Source organism: Cherax quadricarinatus, chromosome 96, assembly GCF_038502225.1.
Source record: "Cherax quadricarinatus isolate ZL_2023a chromosome 96, ASM3850222v1, whole genome shotgun sequence".
Lineage (NCBI taxonomy): Eukaryota > Metazoa > Arthropoda > Malacostraca > Decapoda > Parastacidae > Cherax > Cherax quadricarinatus.
This window is the reverse complement of record NC_091387.1, coordinates 4,636,197-4,651,641: the sequence shown is the minus strand read 5'-3', so window position 1 is coordinate 4,651,641 and position 15,445 is coordinate 4,636,197. Positions and strand designations below refer to the sequence as shown.

Here is a 15,445-nt window from a genome sequence, read left to right as displayed (position 1 = left end):
GTCCCAACTCGAACAGTTATGTAAATGTATTATTGTAAGTGCTTTGGTAAGTGTATTTTTAGGGGTTTGAAACGGACTAATCTAATTTACATTATTCCTTATGGGAACAAATTCATTCGGTAACGGCACTCGAACAGCCTTCTGGAATGAACTGTGTCCGAAAATCGGGGTACCACTGTACGTGATATTTTTCAGACAACGAATACATTTATGAAACCATGGAACAGGTGGGGATTGAACTCATGGTTAGGGAATCCTGAAACTTCATGACTCACTTGCCTTGGTTTCAAACCCCTCTTGTTCTGTAGTTTGTTTGCACTTGTGGTATTATGATTTTATGAGTCAGTACATTTATAATACTTGTAAATTCAATTAATTTTTTATTACACCATTTTCTCAGAGTGGCATTAATATACACACAGGATGACCCCGTTTGTACAGTTCTTGAGCTCCTGACCCCGTCTGGCAAGCAAAAATCATCAGCGGCTAGAAAAGAGAGTTTTTTCATTACCAAATACAGTGGACCCTCGCCTAACGAACGCATCGCATAACGTTAAATTCGCCTAACGATACATTTTAACACTAACTTTTGCCTCGGCTAACACTAAAAAACTCGCCTAACGATATTCGTTCTCGGGTACCAATTAATATCGTTAGGTGAGGGTTCACTGTACATCTAATACACCTGATAATGTGTCTATACTATTATATATTAAGTGCTCAATACAGCTAGTTGTAAAAAAAAGAGATACGGAAGTAAAATAAATGCACAGTACATACAATACCTACCTTTAAAATATGGCGCCGGTCACCCTTCCCTTACACAACTGTTGTACAAAAATGGTGGAAAAGCGGTAAAAGCACCGAACATAATGAACAATACACAAATAACCCGCACATAGAAGAGAGGAGCTTACAACGACGTTTCGACTGAAACGTCGTCGTAAGCTCCTCTCTTCTACGTGCGGGTTATTTGTGCATCGTTCCAGTCACGGTATTGTGCCGTTTTTTGTTATTTAATAATGAACAATGGCTCAGTTGAAAACAAATGAAAATTATGGAACACTGAAAAGAGGTGCTGAAAATGCATGGTCCTCATATATACACTTAGCTGAGTCTGATGACTCATTACATTTTCATTTTACTACATCGGTCATTTCCCACCACCATAGGGTGACCTGAAGAATGAAACATATTCACCATCATTCAATCAATAGCTCTTTGTCAAATTCAAGCTTATTTCCACATGATACATCGTTTATATAGGAATGATTGACACGAATGTACGCAGAAAGTTCATGGTTATGCAGAGCATTCCTCTCAAGGGAGGTTCCTTGATGCTGGTGAGGGGCTCTTGATCTAGGGAATTAGATTTGCGCTCTAGTTCCCTGAATTAAGCCTGAATACCTTCCATCCCGCCCCCCATACACACACACAGGCGCTGTATAATCCTACGGTTTTAGCGCTTCCCCATGATTATAACAATATGCAGAGTATTTGGGCAAGCTTAAGCTTACCTTAACATTACAACCTCTCACATTTTCCCCCATACTAAATTATCTTTTAATAGGATTGGGAGCAAAAGATGTCTCATTCCTCAAAAGATTCTGTTTTTTTATGCTCAGGTTGTCTACAAGATAATCGAAGAGTGCGGGACGCAAGGCATATGGGCCCGGGAGATACGCTCCAGGAGCAACCTCCACCTCAACACCGTGGAGAAAGTGCTGAGGAAGCTGGAGAGCAAGAAGCTTATCAAGAGCTTTAATTCAGTCGCGGTAAGTGCTAGATAAGGATGTTTATGGCGCAACTTGCAATGTGAACATTGATGTTGTAATGGCCACTTTTAGGCTTGGTTATGATGTTGTAGTGGCCACTTTTAGGCTTGGTTACAAGTACTTCTGACAGTGTCACGTTGTAGTAGCCTGGCTTAGGCTTGGTTACAAGTACTTCTGACAGTGTCATGTTGTAGTAGCCTGGCTTAGTCTTGGTTACAAGTACTTCTGACAGTGTCATGTTGTAGTAGCCTGGCTTAGTCTTGGTTACAAGTACTTCTGACAGTGTCATGTTGTAGTAGCCTGGCTTAGTCTTGGTTACAAGTACTTCTGACAGTGTCATGTTGTAGTAGCCTGGCTTAGTCTTGGTTACAAGTTCTTCTGACAGTGTCATGTTGTAGTAGCCTGGCTTAGTCTTGGTTACAAGTACTTCTGACAGTGTCATGTTGTAGTAGCCTGGCTTAGTCTTGGTTACAAGTACTTCTGACAGTTTGACAAACACACATGATAATCAAGCCAAATGTAAAGTATGTAGTCAGTCCTATGGTCACTGTCTTGAACATTATGTGTTTAATTGTCCACCTATTGAGGAATATAGAGATAGACACTATAATATACAGATAGACAATATAATAAGAGATAGACAGTATTATATAGAGATAGTATAACAACCAATGTGACATGTCAAGATATCTTATTAATGACAGTAAGATGACAGATATATTATGCAGATTACCTATAATGGCTTGGCTTGTAACATATAAGTGAACTGTAGATATAAATCCAGATGCACTCCTGTAAACCCTTTTCAGGACTAGTTCCTAGGCCTATTGTGTATCCGCATGTGCTACCATCCACAGGATGGATATGAGGTACACAATGAACTAGCAACTTTCTTGGCAAAATCTAAAATATAATAGATGACTTTGACTTCCTGTATGAAACATGTTGTGGTCCTCTTGTAGTGTGTCACTGTTCTGTGGGTAGTGTCTCTGACCTGTGGGTAGTGTCACTGACCTGTGGGTAGTGTCACTGACCTGTGGGTAGTGTCACTGACCTGTGGGTAGTGTCACTGACCTGTGGGTAGTGTCACTGACCTGTGGGTAGTGTCACTGACCTGTGGGTAGTGTCACTGACCTGTGGGTAGTGTCACTGACCTGTGGGTAGTGTCACTGACCTCAGGGTAGTGTCACTGACCTGTGGGTAGTGTCACTGACCTCAGGGTAGTGTCACTGACCTGTGGGTAGTGTCACTGACCTCAGGGTAGTGTCACTGACCTGTGGGTAGTGTCACTGACCTCTGCATAGTGTCACTGACCTCAGGGTAGTGTCACTGATCTGTGGGTAGTGTCACTGATCTGTGGGTAGTGTCACTGACCTGTGGGTAGTGTCACTGACCTGTGGGTAGTGTCACTGACCTGTGGGTAGTGTCACTGACCTGTGGGTAGTGTCACTGACCTGTAGGTAGTGCCACTGACCTGTGGGTAGTGTCACTGACCTGTGGGTAGTGTCACTGATCTGTGGATAGTGTCACTGACCTCTGCATAGTGTCACTGACCTCAGGGTAGTGTCACTGACGTGTGGGTAGTGTCACTGACCTGTGGGTAGCGTCACTGACCTGTGGGTAGTGTCACTGACCTGTGGGTAGTGTCACTGACCTGTGGGTAGTGTCACTGACCTGTGGGTAGCATCATTGACCTGTAGGTAGCGTCACTGACCTGTGGGTAGTGTCACTGACCTGTGGGTAGCGTCACTGACCTGTGGGTAGTGTCACTGACATGTGGGTAGCATCACCGACCTCTGGGTAGCATCACTGACCTCTAGGTAGTGTCACTGACCTCTGGGTAGTGTCACTGACCTCTGGGTAGTGTCACTGACCTCTGGGTAGTGTCACTGACCTCTGGGTAGTGTCACTGACCTCTGGGTAGTGTCACTGACCTCTGGGTAGTGTCACTGACCTCTGGGTAGTGTCACTGACCTCTGGGTAGTGTCACTGACCTCTGGGTAGTGTCACTGACCTCTGGGTAGTGTCACTGACCTCTGGGTAGTGTCACTGACCTCTGGGTAGTGTCACTGACCTCTGGGTAGTGTCACTGACCTCTGGGTAGTGTCACTGACCTCTGGGTAGTGTCACTGACCTCTGGGTAGTGTCACTGACCTCTGGGTAGTGTCACTGACCTCTGGGTAGTGTCACTGACCTCTGGGTAGTGTCACTGACCTCTGGGTAGTGTCACTGACCTCTGGGTAGTGTCACTGACCTCTGGGTAGTGCCACTGACCTCTGGGTAGTGCCACTGACCTCTGGGTAGTGTCACTGACCTCTGGGTAGTGTCACTGACCTCTGGGTAGTGTCACTGACCTCTGGGTAGTGTCACTGACCTCTGGGTAGTGTCACTGACCTCTGGGTAGTGTCACTGACCTCTGGGTAGTGTCACTGACCTCTGGGTAGTGTCACTGACCTCTGGGTAGTGTCACTGACCTCTGGGTAGTGTCACTGACCTCTGGGTAGTGTCACTGACCTCTGGGTAGTGCCACTGACCTCTGGGTAGTGTCACTGACCTCTGGGTAGTGTCACTGACCTCTGGGTAGTGTCACTGACCTCTGGGTAGTGTCACTGACCTCTGGGTAGCGTCACTGACCTCTGGGTAGTGTCACTGACCTCTGGGTAGTGTCACTGACCTCTGGGTAGCGTCACTGACCTCTGGGTAGCGTCACTGACCTCTGGGTAGCGTCACTGACCTCTGGGTAGTGTCACTGACCTCTGGGTAGTAATATCATCAGTAACATCAGTAATAACATCAATGATATCAGTAATATCATCAATGACATCAGTAATATAAAAAATATCATTGGTAACATCAATAATATCATCAATGACATTAATAATATCATCACTGACATCAATAATATCATCAATGACATTAATAATATCATCAATGACATCAATAATATCATCAATGACATCAGTAATATCATCAATAATATCGAAAATGTCATTGGTAACATCAATAATATCATCAGTGACATCAATAATATCATCACTGACATCAATAATATCATCAATGACATCAATAATATCATCCTGTGTCTCATGATTGCAATCTTGGACTGCAACGCCTAACAAACGTTTTTCATTTTAGGCGCCGAAGAAGAAGACGTATTTGCTGTATAACCTGGAGCCAGACCGCTCCCTGACTGGTGGAGCCTGGTACTCTGACCAGCACTTTGACTCTGAGTTTGTTGAAGTTTTAAACCAGCAGTGTTGGAGGTGAGTGTTAAACCAGTAGTGTTGGAGGTGGGTGTTAAACCAGCAGTGTTGGAGGTGGGTGTTAAACCAGTAGTGTTGGAGGTGGGTGTTAAACCAGCAGTGTTGGAGGTGGGTGTTAAACCAGCAGGGTTGGAGGTGGGTGTTAAACCAGCAGTGTTGGAGGTGGGTGTTAAACCAGCAGTGTTGGAGGTGGGTGTTAAACCAGCAGTGTTGGAGGTGGGTGTTAAACCAGCAGTGTTGGAGGTGGGTGTTAAACCAGCAGTGTTGGAGGTGGGTGTTAAACCAGCAGTGTTGGAGGTGGGTGTTAAACCAGCAGGGTTGGAGGTGGGTGTTAAACCAGCAGTGTTGGAGGTGGGTGTTAAACCAGCAGTGTTGGAGGTGGGTGTTAAACCAGCAGTGTTGACGGTGGGTGTTAAGCTAGTAGTGTTGGAGGTGGGTGTTAAACTAGTAGTGTTGGAGGTGGGTGTTAAACTAGTAGTGTTGGAGGTGGGTGTTAAACCAGCAGTGTTGACGGTGGGTGTTAAGCTAGTAGTGTTGGAGGTGGGTGTTAAACTAGTAGTGTTGGAGGTGGGTGTTAAACCAGCAGTGTTGGAGGTGAGTGTTAAACCAGCAGTGTTGGAGGTGGGTGTTAAACCAGTAGTGTTGACGGTGGGTGTTAAACCAGCAGTGTTGACGGTGGGTGTTAAACCAGCAGTGTTGACAGTGGGTGTTAAACTAGTAGTGTTGGAGATGGGTGTTAAACCAGCAGTGTTGGAGATGGGTGTTAAACCAGCAGTGTTGGAGGTGGGTGTTAAACCAGCAGTGTTGGAGGTGGGTGTTAAACCAGCAGTGTTGGAGGTGGGTGTTAAACCAGCAGTGTTGGAAGTGAGTGTTAAACCAGCAGTGTTGGAGGTGGGTGTTAAACCAGCAGTGTTGGAAGTGAGTGTTAAACCAGCAGTGTTGGAGGTGGGTGTTAAACCAGCAGTGTTGACGGTGGGTGTTAAACCAGCAGTGTTGACGGTGGGTGTTAAACTAGTAGTGTTGGAGGTGGGTGTTAAACCAGCAGTGTTGACGGTGGGTGTTAAACCAGCAGTGTTGACGGTGGGTGTTAAACTAGTAGTGTTGGAGGTGGGTGTTAAACCAGCAGTGTTGACGGTGGGTATTAAACCAGCAGTGTTGGAGATGGGTGTTAAACCAGCAGTGTTGGAGGTGGGTGTTAAACCAGCAGTGTTGGAGGTGGGTGTTAAACCAGCAGTGTTGGAGGTGGGTGTTAAACCAGCAGTGTTGGAGGTGGGTGTTAAACCAGCAGTGTTGGAGGTGGGTGTTAAACCAGCAGTGTTGGAGGTGGGTGTTAAACCAGCAGTGTTGACGGTGGGTGTTAAACCAGCAGTGTTGGAGGTGGGTGTTAAACTAGTAGTGTTGGAGATGGGTGTTAAACCAGCAGTGTTGACGGTGGGTGTTAAACCAGCAGTGTTGACGGTGGGTGTTAAACTAGTAGTGTTGGAGGTGGGTGTTAAACCAGCAGTGTTGACGGTGGGTATTAAACCAGCAGTGTTGGAGATGGGTGTTAAACCAGCAGTGTTGGAGGTGGGTGTTAAACCAGCAGTGTTGGAGGTGGGTGTTAAACCAGCAGTGTTGACGGTGGGTGTTAAACCAGCAGTGTTGGAGGTGGGTGTTAAACTAGTAGTGTTGGAGATGGGTGTTAAACCAGCAGTGTTGGAGATGGGTGTTAAACCAGCAGTGTTGGAGGTGGGTGTTAAACCAGCAGTGTTGGAGATGGGTGTTAAACCAGCAGTGTTGGAGGTGGGTGTTAAACCAGCAGTGTTGGAGGTGGGTGTTAAACCAGCAGTGTTGGAGGTGGGTGTTAAACCAGCAGTGTTGGAGGAGATTTTATATTGTAATAAATATAAATAATAAAGAAGGTAAAGGTACAACTTACCCAGTGTATGCTGTACATTAACTATAAAACTCCCTTATATGGAAGTTGACTATTTTCTCTGATAGTTGTGATAGTCACTCTCCAGTTTATTTTTATCCCACAAAATATAATTATGCAGTGTTTAATACTGAATATGTTAGTAATTATTTCTTTAGTAAACCAGGCCTAAATTAAATTTGATTTAGGCCTAATTTTAGAAGGATAACGTGTTGTGAACGCTATAAGATCGACTGGGTCATAAATGGTCTGGGTCGTTTACTTGGCTCTCGATGCATATTGTTCCTCATCGACATTTGCAACATTTCCAACGTTGTCGAAGTTGTCGTTTGCCTCTTTGAATTGATGCAAAAGCATTGATCAGTTTTTGTTTCCAGACTCCCGTATGTCAGTCTTTTTCATACCTTGTTTTTCAGTTTCAATTTCTCTCTTTTTAAATACTACAGCCTCTCCTCACTTAATGACGGAGTTCTGTTCCTAAGACCAGACCACATTGTTAAATGAATTCGTCGCTAAGTGAGGAGAGGCTGTATTTCAACTTTTATCAGTGATATTTTAGCTTTTGTAAATCATCCTGCTTCTTTCATTTAGTAATTTTTATGTTTAAGTTTTCATATTTAATAACTTTCTACATTTAGTAAGATTCCGTTCAGTAACCTTCATACTAATTTTCACACCAATTCCTCACCACAGGTTCCTGGAGCAGAGAGCAGTGCGAGCCAGACAGGTGGCTGGCGGCCCCATAGCTGTCAGAAACGCATCGTACGTTGCTTCCAAGGATGTCTTGAAACACATCACCGAATTGGGCATCACCAAGGTAAACGTCCATTCAGATTTACTCCTGACGTCGAGGGTTCTCGGGGAAAACTGTGTTTCGGAATTGTTTCGTATTCTGTTGTAAACTTTTGTGTGTTGCTGGAAGATATTGTATTCTGTTGTAAACTGTGTTGCTTCTTGCTGCTTGTACTTGGAGGTTGTTGGCCCCTGGGTGTTCCAGGGGTCAATGCCCCTGTGGCCCTGTCCATGATTAGGCCTCGTGGTGGACCAGAAACTGATCAACCAGGCTGTTACTGCTGGCCGCAAGTAGTTCAGTGTACGAACTACAGCCCAGCTGATCCAGCACTGACTTTAGGTATCTGTCCAGCTCCCTCTTGAAGGCAGCCAGGGATCTATTGGTAATTCCTCTTATGGCTGGTGGGAGGCTGTTGAACAGTCTTGGGCCCCGGATACTTATTGTGTTTTCTCGTAGTGTACCAGTGGCGCCCCTACTTTTCACTGGGGGTTTGTTGCACCACCTGCCAAGTCTTTTGCTTTCATAGGGAGTGATTTCTGTGTGCAGATTAGGGACCAGTCCCTCTAGGATTTTCTAGGTATAGATTATGATGTATCTCTCTCGCTTGCACTCCAGTGAGTACAAGTTAAGTGCTTCCAAGCATTTCCAGTAGTTAAGGTATTTGATAGAACTTATATATGCAGTAAAGGTTCTCTGTACATTCTCTAGATCTGCAATTTCACCTGCCTTGAAGGGAGATGTTAATGTACAGCAGTATTCCAGCCTAGAGAGAGCAAGTGATTTAAAAAGGATCATCATTGGCTTGGCATCTCTTATTTTGAAGGCTCTTATTATCCAACCTATCATTTTCCTCATAGATGTGATAGTGACACTGTTATGATTCTTGAAGGTGAAATCCTCTGGCATTACCACTCCCAGGTCTTTCACACTGCTTTTCAGCTCTGTTGTGTGATTAAAGTTTGTAGTATACTCAGTTCTAGTTATTATTTCCTCCAGTTTTCCATAATGGAGCAGTTAAAATTTGTCCCCATTAAACATTATATTGTTTTCTGTTTTCTGTTAGAAAAATTGTTTTATATCTGCTTGAAGATTTATCGTGTCCACAATGGATGACACCCTTAATGCACATCCTAGTATCATTTGCAAAGGATGATACAGTGCTATGGTTTACATCTCTGTCTGTCTGATATGAGAATGGGAACAGGATGGGGGCCAGTACTGTGCCTTGTGGAACAGAGCTTTTCAGTGTGGCAGCCTCTGATTTAACTCAGTTTACCACTACTCTTTGTGTTTAATTGGTTAGAAAGCTGAAGATCCATCTGCCCACTTTGCCAGTTATCCCTTTAGTGCACATTTTGTGCACTATTACACCATGATTGCACTTGTCAAAGGCTTTTACAAAATCTATGTATACTACATCTGCATTCTGTTTGTTTTCCAGTGCATCCAAGACCATATCATAGTGGTCCAGTAGTTGTGAGAGGAAGGATCAACCTGCTCTGAACCCATGTTGTCCTGTATTTTGCAATGTTGGGAATCCAAGTGATTTGCAATCATGCTTCCTTAAACTCATTCAAAGATTTATATGATGTGGGACATTAAAACTAGTCTATAGTTCTTAGCTATTGCTTTGCTGCCCTGTTTATGGAGTCGAGATTATCTGGAGATTATCTGGAGAGAGTTCCGGGGGTCAACGCCCCCGCGGCCCGGTCTGTGACCAGGCCTCCTTAGGTCAGTGTCCCAGGATGCGACCCACACCAGTCGACTAACACCCAGGTACCCATTTTACTGATGGGGAACATAGACAACAGGTGGAAAGAAACACGTCCAATGTTTCTACTCTGGCTGGGAATCGAACCCAGGCCCTCACCGTGTGAAGCGAGAGCGTTAACCACCAGGCCACCATCCATTGTTTTAAGTGACTATGCTCCCTTTCCATAGCATACTTAACCCGTAAGCGGTCCAAGCAGATCTACGTTCACATGTGTAGTGCTACAAAAGTAGATCTACGTTTTTTTTACATATTTTCAATTATAACAAAGAAAAAAGTAGATCAAAGTTTTTTTTACACATTTTCAAATGTAAAAAAAACAAAAAGAAGATCTACTTTTTTTACATACTTTCAAATGTTGAAAAAACGTATATAGTGGATCCCCGGTTAACGATATTATTTCATTCCAGAAGTATGTTCAGGTGCCAGTACTGACCGAATTTGTTCCCATAAGGAATATTGTGAAGTAGATTAGTCCATTTCAGACCCCCAAACATACACGTACAAATGCACTTACATAAATACACTTACATAATTGGTCGCATTGGGAGGTGACCGTTAAGCGGGGGTCCACTGTATATACATTTGGACCGTTTACGGGTTAAGGCATGCAAAAGGGGTTTCTTGGAGTTCTTAATGAACATGGAGTTCCACAAGTCTGGGCCTGGAGCTAGTGCATGGACATGTTGTCAATGGTTTTTTCAGAGTTCAGTGGAGTTAGGGTATATGTCAGAAATTTGGCATATATTGACAGGGTTTTGAGACTCATTCACGGAATGTATTCTGTTGTCAACTATGTTTGCTGGAATGTATTGTATTCTGTTGTAAACTTTGTTGCTCCAAGGTGTTGTATTCTGTGATGTCAGCATGTTTCTATCAAGACAGTGATTGAATGAATGATGGTGACTGTATTTCCTCTTTTTTTTAGGGGGTTCACCTTGCCTCAGTGGGAGACAGCCACTGTGTAAAAAAAATAAAAATATACACAAATATGAATGCTAATTGTAATCTAGATAAGCAGGTCACTTTAGATAATGTTTTCCATGTTAACACCGAAGATGGACTCATAATACAAGAGATCTCAATGGAAATAAGTCGCTTTGACTTTGTTATTATCTTAGATAATCTGAATATCTGTTATACAGAAAGGTCACAATAAACAAGTGATATCACAATATGAAAAATAACCAATGTGGGGAAAAAATGGAAATTCACCATTTTTTTCATAGTGATTATTTTGTATGTGTGTTACTGTGTAATGATAATTGTACTTATCTTTACCTGTACTTAAGTAAACTTTACTAAAGTTTGCCTTTAATTGCTGTTTTTGGGGTGTAATCTCAAATTATTTATATATTCCAGGTACAGCTAAGTATAGATGACATAGAGACTATCTTGGAAACTCTGGTGTTCGACGGGAAGGCAGAAAGATCGGTAGCGACTGAAGGGAGTCAGGGTATTAAGATTTACCGAGCTGTCACCTCTTTCTTGCCCACACCCACTCTAATGACCATTCCTTGTGGGGTTTGTCCAGTAAGTTTCTCTATTTTGATTTTATGTTAAGACACCACATCTTGCGTCTGGCAAGACAGTAATGGAGTAAATACTATTATAGTAATTCTTTCTTCTTTCAACACACCGGCCATATCCCACCGAGGCGGGGTGGCCCAAAAGGAAAAACAAAAGCTTCTCCTTTTACATTTTTTACATTTAGTAATGTATACAGGAGAAGGGGTTACTAACCCCTTGCTCCTGGCATTTTAGTCTCCTCTTACAACACGCATGGCTTACGGAGGAAGAATAAACAAGAACAAGAACTAGTAAGAAAATAGAAGAAAACTCAGAGGGGTGTGTATATATATGCTTGTACATGTATGTGTAGTGTGACCTAAGTGTAAGTAGAAGTAGCAAGACGTACCTGAAACCTTGCATGTTTATGAGACAGAAAAATGGACACCCGCAATCCTACCATTATGTAAAACAATTACAGCCTTTTGTTTTACACTCACTTTGCAGGATGGTAGTATCTCCCTGGGTGGTTGCTGTCTACCAACCTACTACCTAGAATTATAGTAATTATACTATAATATTTACAGGTAGTCCCTGACTTAAAATGGGGTTACATTCCGACAAATTCATCGTAAGTCAGATTTGAATTTTTTTTTTTAGGACGTCAGCCATCTCCCACCAAGGCAGGTGACCCAAAAATCCAAAATGAAAGAAAAAACTTTCATCATTCAAAACTTTCACCATCACTCATATATTATCACTGTCTTTGCAGAGGCGCTCAGATACGACAGTTTAGACATCTCTCCAAACTGCCAATATCCTAAACTCCTTTAAAATGCAGGCATTGTACTTCCCATTTCCAGGACTTGAGCCTGGCTAACTGGTTTCCCTGATTCCCTTTACAAAATATTACCCTGCTTACATGCCAGCAGCTCATCAGGTCCCAAACACCATCCATCTCCATTCACTCCTATCTAACACACTCACACATGCTTGCTGGAAGTCCAAGCCCCTCACCCACAAAACCTCCTTTAACCCCTCCACTCAACTGCCAAGGAAGGTACTACAGTACTGCCAAGTGAGTGTAAAACAGAAGCCTGTATTTGTTTTACATGATGGTAGGATTGCTGGTATCTTTTTTCTGTCTCATCAACATGCAAGATTTCAGGTATGTCTTGCTATTTCTACTTACACTTAGGTCACACTACACATGCATGTACAAGCATATATATACACACCCTTCTGGGTTTTCTTCTATTTTTCTTACTAGTTCTTGTTCTTGTTTATTTCCACTTATCTCCATGGGGAAGTGGAACAGAATTCTTCCTCCATAAGCCATGCGCATCGTAAGAGGCAACTACAATGCCAGGAGCAAGGGGCTAGTAACCCCTTCTCCTGTATATATTACTAAATTCAAAAGGAGAAGCTTTCGTGTTTCCTTTCGGGCCACCCTGCCTCATTGGGATACGGCCAGTGTATTGAAAGAAAAGAAGAAATACAAGTTACGGATTTGCCGCCTTCATGCTGGGGTAATTATCTCAAATTTCATCTCTAAAGTAAGTGTTTTTTGAGTCATTGTAAAGTCAAAATATTGCAAGCTGAAGATCACCTTTACATGAGAGATATTAATCAGATTTGATTCATGATAGAGGGTGGCAGCTCCAGTTCCTTGAATTAAAACTCTTAATCAGCTTCAAATATGTGACTTCGAGGCCTTTATTTGTAATATATTTTGATTATTTTTCTTATTCCAGCTCATCAAAGAGTGTGATGATGTGGGTAATGTGACCCCGGTCAAGTGTAGGTATATGAAGGAGTGGTTACAGTGGTGACCTCTCCTCAAGACTGTAGCAATGGTGGCCTCTCGTCAAGACTGTAGCAATGGTGACCTCTCGTCAAGACTGTAGCAATGGTCACCTCTCGTCAAGACTGTAGCAATGGTGACCTCTCGTCAAGACTGTAGCAATGGTGACCTCTCGTCAAGACTGTAGCAATGGTCACCTCTCGTCAAGACTGCAGCAATGGTCACCTCTCGTCAAGATTGCAGCAATGGTCACCTCTTGTCAAGACTGCAGCAATGGTCACCTCTCGTCAAGACTGCAGCAATGGTCACCTCTCGTCAAGATTGCAGCAATGGTCACCTCTTGTCAAGACTGCAGCAATGGTCACCTCTCGTCAAGACTGCAGCAATGGTCACCTCTCGTCAAAACTGCAGCAATGGTCACCTCTCGTCAAGACTGCAGCAATGGTCACCTCTCATCAAGACTGCAGCAATGGTCACCTCTCGTCAAGACTGCAGCAATGGTCACCTCTTGTCAAGACTGTAGCAATGGTCACCTCTCGTCAAGACTGTAGCAATGGTCACCTCTCGTCAAGACTGTAGCAATGGTCACCTCAATTAAAACAAAAGGAATGGCAACCTCATTAAAACTGAGAAGAATAGTGACATTAAGGCAAAGAATAGTGACCTCATTAAGACTGAAAGAATAGTGACCTCATTAAGACTGAAAGAATAGTGACCTCATTAAGACTGAAAGAATAGTGACCTCATTAAGACTGAAAGAATAGTGACCTCATTAAGACTGAAAGAATAGTGACCTCATTAAGACTGAAAGAATAGTGACCTCATTAAGACTGAAAGAATAGTGACCTCATTAAGACTGAAAGAATAGTGACCTCATTAAGACTGAAAGAATAGTGACTTCATTAAGACTGAAAGAATAGTGACCTCATTAAGACTGAAAGAATAGTGACCTCATTAAGACTGAAAGAATAGTGACCTCATTAAGACTGAAAGAATAGTGACCTCATTAAGACTGAAAGAATAGTGACCTAATTAAGACTGAAAGAATAGTCACCTCATTAAGACTGAAAGAATAGTGACCTCATTAAGACTGAAAGAATAGTGACCTCATTAAGACTGAAAGAATAGTCACCTCATTAAGACTGAAAGAATAGTGACCTCATTAAGACTGAAAGAATAGTGACCTCTTATCAAGAATCAAGGACTGGTGACCTCACAAGAATGAGTAGAATGATGACTGTGAGAGTGATAATCTCTCATCCATATTATAATTCTGACATATATACTGTAGATTTTAAATGCATTTCTCCAGCTGTGGATTTGTATGTTTGAGGCAGATGTTTGCTGTGGATTTGTATGTTTGAGGCAGATGTTTGTTGTTGATTTGTATGTTTGAGGCAGATGTTTGTTGTTGATTTGTATGTTTGAGGCAGATGTTTGTTGTTGATTTGTATGTTTGAGGCAGATGTTTGTTGTTGATTTGTATGTTTGAGGCAGATGTTTGTTGTTGATTTGTATGTTTGAGGCAGATGTTTGCTGTGGATTTGTATGTTTGAGGCAGATGTTTGCTGTGGATTTGTGTTTGAGGCAGATGTTTGCTATGGACTTGTATGTTTGAGGCAGATGTTTGCTGTGGATTTGTATGTTTGAGGCAGATGTTTGCTATGGATTTGTGTTTGAGGCAGATGTTTGCTATGGACTTGTATGTTTGAGGCAGATGTTTGCTGTGGATTTGTGTTTAAGGCAGATGTTTGCTATGGACTTGTATGTTTGAGGCAGATGTTAGTTGTTGATTTGTATGTTTGAGGCAGATGTTTGTTGCGGATTTGTTTCAGGTTGACATAGATTCACAAAACTCAGGATTTGTTTTTGAAATATGTTTTGCAAATGAACTTTCTGTAGCATTGTATTTATCTCCTGTGATATTCAATGTTTTTGTAAATACCAGAATATTATATTTTATTTGTTGTGAATTTTTTTTTTTATTATCACACTGGCCGATTCCCACCAAGGCAGGGTGGCCCGAAAAAGAAAAACTTTCACCATCATTCACTCCATCACTGTCTTGCCAGAAGGGTGCTTTACACTACAGTTTTTAAACTGCAACATTAACACCCCTCCTTCAGAGTGCAGGCACTGTACTTCCCATCTCCGGGACTCAAGTCCGGCCTGCCGGTTTCCCTGAATCCCTTCATAAATGTTACTTTGCTCACACTCCAACAGCACGTCAAGTATTAAAAACCATTTGTCTCCATTCACTCCTATCAAACACGCTCATGCATGCCTGCTGGAAGTCCAAGCCCCTCGCACACAAAACCTCCTTTACCCCCTCCCTCCAACCTTTCCTAGGCCGACCCCTACCCCGCCTTCCTTCCACTACAGACTGATACACTCTTGAAGTCATTCTGTTTCGCTCCATTCTCTCTACATGTCCGAACCACCTCAACAACCCTTCCTCAGCCCTCTGGACGACAGTTTTGGTAATCCCGCACCTCCTCCTAACTTCCAAACTACGAATTCTCTGCATTATATTCACACCACACATTGCCCTCAGACATGACATCTCCACTGCCTCCAGCCTTCTCCTCGCTGCAACATTCATCACCCATGCTTCA

The 15,445-nt window shown here is 42.8% G+C and overlaps 1 protein-coding gene across 4 annotated transcripts in view; it reads left to right on the top strand.

The window, feature by feature from the left end:
* The window catches only part of Polr3F (RNA polymerase III subunit F), a 52,287-nt gene extending 37,483 nt beyond the window's left edge, over positions 1-14,804 (top strand). For 3 of the 4 annotated variants that reach the window (XM_070105043.1, XM_070105044.1, XM_070105042.1), the window contains 5 exons: positions 1,605-1,775; positions 4,911-5,038; positions 7,647-7,770; positions 10,880-11,050; positions 12,781-14,804. In XM_070105043.1, the coding sequence (XP_069961144.1) occupies positions 1,605-1,775; positions 4,911-5,038; positions 7,647-7,770; positions 10,880-11,050; positions 12,781-12,858 (672 nt within the window). In that variant the 3' untranslated portion in view covers positions 12,859-14,804. The remainder of the gene's footprint in view (positions 1-1,604; positions 1,776-4,910; positions 5,039-7,646; positions 7,771-10,879; positions 11,051-12,780) is intronic. The other variant, XM_070105045.1, reaches the window with a different exon arrangement.
* The last annotated feature ends 641 nt before the right edge of the window (positions 14,805-15,445 follow it).